This window comes from Rhagoletis pomonella, unplaced genomic scaffold, assembly GCF_013731165.1.
Source record: "Rhagoletis pomonella isolate Grant_MI unplaced genomic scaffold, Rhpom_1.0 Rhpom_scaffold_00006, whole genome shotgun sequence".
In the NCBI taxonomy this organism is placed as follows: domain Eukaryota; kingdom Metazoa; phylum Arthropoda; class Insecta; order Diptera; family Tephritidae; genus Rhagoletis; species Rhagoletis pomonella.
The window spans coordinates 53420074-53423430 of record NW_023458560.1 but is presented as its reverse complement, the minus strand read 5'-3'; the positions used below and the strand labels follow the sequence as shown (position 1 = coordinate 53423430).

At 38.9% G+C, this 3357-nt stretch overlaps 1 protein-coding gene across 5 annotated transcripts; it reads right to left on the bottom strand.

Moving 5' to 3' along the window:
• Nucleotides 1-234: 234 nt before the first annotated feature.
• On the bottom strand, nt 235-2214 carry LOC118740958 (solute carrier family 66 member 2-like). Of its 5 annotated transcripts, XM_036472734.1 has the most exons (3): nt 1706-2214; nt 851-1120; nt 243-817 (listed from the first exon to the last, which is right to left on the bottom strand). In XM_036472734.1, the coding sequence occupies exon 3, from the start codon at nt 640-642 to the stop codon at nt 436-438; it is 207 nt and encodes a 68-aa protein (XP_036328627.1). In that variant the 5' UTR covers nt 643-817; nt 851-1120; nt 1706-2214; the 3' UTR covers nt 243-435. The 5 variants fall into 5 exon arrangements, with proteins under 5 accessions (XP_036328629.1, XP_036328630.1, XP_036328631.1 ...); XM_036472736.1 differs by lacking the exon at nt 851-1120 and having other exon boundaries at nt 235-696; XM_036472737.1 differs by lacking the exon at nt 851-1120 and having other exon boundaries at nt 235-696; nt 1918-2214.
• Between the last annotated feature and the right edge of the window lie 1143 nt (nt 2215-3357).

Here is a 3357-nt window from a genome sequence, read left to right as displayed (position 1 = left end):
AAAAAAAATCTGTGTGAAATTTTTTGGCCAATATCCTAGGCTCGCAAAAGTCCACCACAGTTCAATATGCTCAAAAAAAAATTTATAAATAATTTAATTAATAAATTTTTTACTAAAATTCCAATAATCTTCTAAAGTATTAGTCCTACATAATTTGGTATATGGACCTTTTTTGTAGAGAATCGAAGTTAGTTACTTAAGGAACCCATTTTTTTAGTACTTGAAATTTGATGGACTTCGGCGAGCCTAGGATATTGACCAAAAATTTTCACACTTCACACAGGCACACTAATGTGTATGATAACAAAAACGGATTCGCACGAAAATGCTAAACTAAAAATATAATTAGCGTAATTCATATTTGCCTATAAAAACCTGCCAAAAAGTTAAGGAATGAAAAATTTAATGCGTACATGTTATAAGTACGGATTTCACTTACCAGAAGAAAATTCTTAGAGAATTCGCAATCAACAAAGCAAGACAAACGTGAAGCGAAAATCCATCTGCATCTTGTGTTTTCTTGATCTCCAAATATTGCGGTACATAAGGTATAACACCGCCGATGACCATAGCGGAAGCTGCTGCTCCCCTAGCCACATGACCGACAGTAATACCGAGTTCATCATGAATGACCCAATCCATGTTGACTGAGTTAAATGCTTTTACAGATGCTTAAGTCGACGCCGAGATAGATTTCTATAAGTAATAGTTTTACTTATGTTATTGAATGATGCGTCCAAATTTAATTTGGTTTGTAGTAACAGTGGAAGATTGATAGTCGTAGTGTTGATTTACATATATAGAAACATATGTATTTATGTTGTATTATTGCTGCTAACAATTTTGCCAATGCTTGTATGCAATCTTTGTATTACATGTCTTGCGACTTAAATTTAATTAGAATTGCAAACGGATGGATATGTTTAATGTTGTGGATTTTTTGCAAAATAAATAAATATGTATTTTAAGTTGCGTTTCGCAATTATTTCGCGAACGCGTTGCTGGAAGTTCTGCCAATCCGGCCGGAGGTAGCGTGCTTTGCTAAGCTTGTGCAGTTTTCACTTGGTAGGTATTTAATCCGAAAATATGGAACTGTCGAAATTCACATTACCCTAATTGACTAAATTAAAAAAACAAAAAGATTTTTTGTTACACAGAGCAAGTAAATATTCGCACAGGCAAAGAAGAGAAATAATATATGTACATATGTACGTATCTATGTAAATATGTTTATACAGATGCTCTTAATGAGCGATTAGAAAACAAGGAACCTGTTTTATTTCTGGAATGACGGGTGCATTAAGAATAGATATACATAAATGTATGTTTATACATACATATATGGTTAGGTACGTGCGCATTAATTTAAATTATGTGGCGAAACAGTCACGAATCTTCCACGTCTATAAAAGAATTTTGGGTATGAAAGCAATGAGAAGTAAACGTTGACAGAATGAAGTGCCTCGGTGGCAACGTGCAGAAATTTTATTTCTGTGTGGGTGATGATACCATGGAAGTCACCTAAATATAGTCTATGTGGTAAAGATTAGTTATACAGTGCCTCGGTGGCAACGTGCAGAATTCTGTGTGGGTGATGATACTATGGAAGTCATCTAAATTAGTTATAATTTTGAAGCGTTTTCACAATTATTTTATGTGGTAAATGCATATATATATGTATACTGCACAATTAAGTAGCAATTACGTTTTTTCACTATATTAGTTTTCCACACTTTGGTGCTATTTATTGAATTTTCCATTGCGAGTGCATACATACATATGTATGCAGGTATGTGTGTATACTCAGATACATGAAACGAAATTCAGGAAAATCTCGAATACGCGTCTTCACTGCGAAATTTCCACATCAATCGTTTGCGCTGCGGCATAATTGACAATTTTTTCACTTTTTAATACCTATTCAAAATTATTTAATCGAATCACTAGATTACACCGATTATAGATTTTCACAATATTCGGCGCCTTTCGAAATTGTTTATGTTTACAACTCTTTCAACAATTATCTTCCTTTGCATTCGTTACCAAAGTCATTATAAATAATTTAATTTTCTCACACACACACAAATATGAGAAGATGGAACCAGGGCGCGCACGCACACGTCCAATTCTCATTCTGGTTCAAGATTTTCTGATTCTGATTTTTTGGCCAAATTCACAAAAGCAAAAGCGGAAATTCTTTTTCACATTTGTCGTTCAAAGCAGAATGTCAAAAAGGAGAACGTCATGCGAACAAATTGCTGCTGAATGTCGAACGAAAACAAAACATAACAAGAGCTGCCACAAGTTTATTTCAAAAGACACAGATCGTAAATGTATAAGAAGGCACAAAGAACGTAAATCCAAAGAACATAAATCTATAAAAAGCTCCAACTCGTTACTTTGAAAATGTGCCGCGTGTTATTTATTTTCTAAATTAAAATAAATTTTCCTAATTACTTGTGCAATAATAATAAAATCAAAAATCTGCCGCGGACAGAGTCAAAAGCGAGACGAACTCCTCATCGTCGCGGCATAATTTCAAAGTAACGAGTGGTCCCTAAGGTTGGTGTTATGCAGAAATTTTGTTTGGCAAACTGCGTTCAATTGTTGTTGCAGCAAACTCGGAGAGTGCGGAGAATTGCCATTCCCACGACAGCCGGTTCTACGTACCAGAATGACTCGGGTTTCACCCGACCAAGGGCTGTTGTTTCGGCGATCTAACCCCGTTTAGGTCGGCGAAGTATCTTAGAAGTTGTCCGTCCATAGGGCTACATTCACTACGCATTCTCCCAATCAGGGCTGGCATCGAGTCAAACACTGGGCCAGAAACATACACCTGCTGTGTATGCCGAAGACGATTACACCACAACTCCACCTCAGTCAAGTGTAATGCCTGCGAGGGGTGGAGTCACCTCAGGGTCTGCTCGGGACTACGGACACACAGACAGTGGACCACGTCGTACGTGGCCCCCTGTTGCTCAAACAGAGCAGCCTCCACGGCTAACCATAGTCCGCCCGAGCAGCCCCACACACTCACACAGCAGCCACACACAGTCACCACAACACAACAACATAATAACACCACAGACCGTACCACAGCCACCACAGACCACATAACACACACAACCGCACCACCACCCACACGCCGCCGCCAACAACTCCTGGTTCCAACTACAATCTGCACGGTATGTCAGACCAGGATATTCCGTAATGTGACATCAGTCAAGTGCAACACCTGCCTTGGCTGGTGCCACTTTAGGGCATGCTCAGGTCTGCGTACCACGCGAGATTGGACGGGGAACTTCGAGGGCCCGTGTTGCGCTGCTCGGTCGCAGACTTCAATTGCGACGCCCCCCC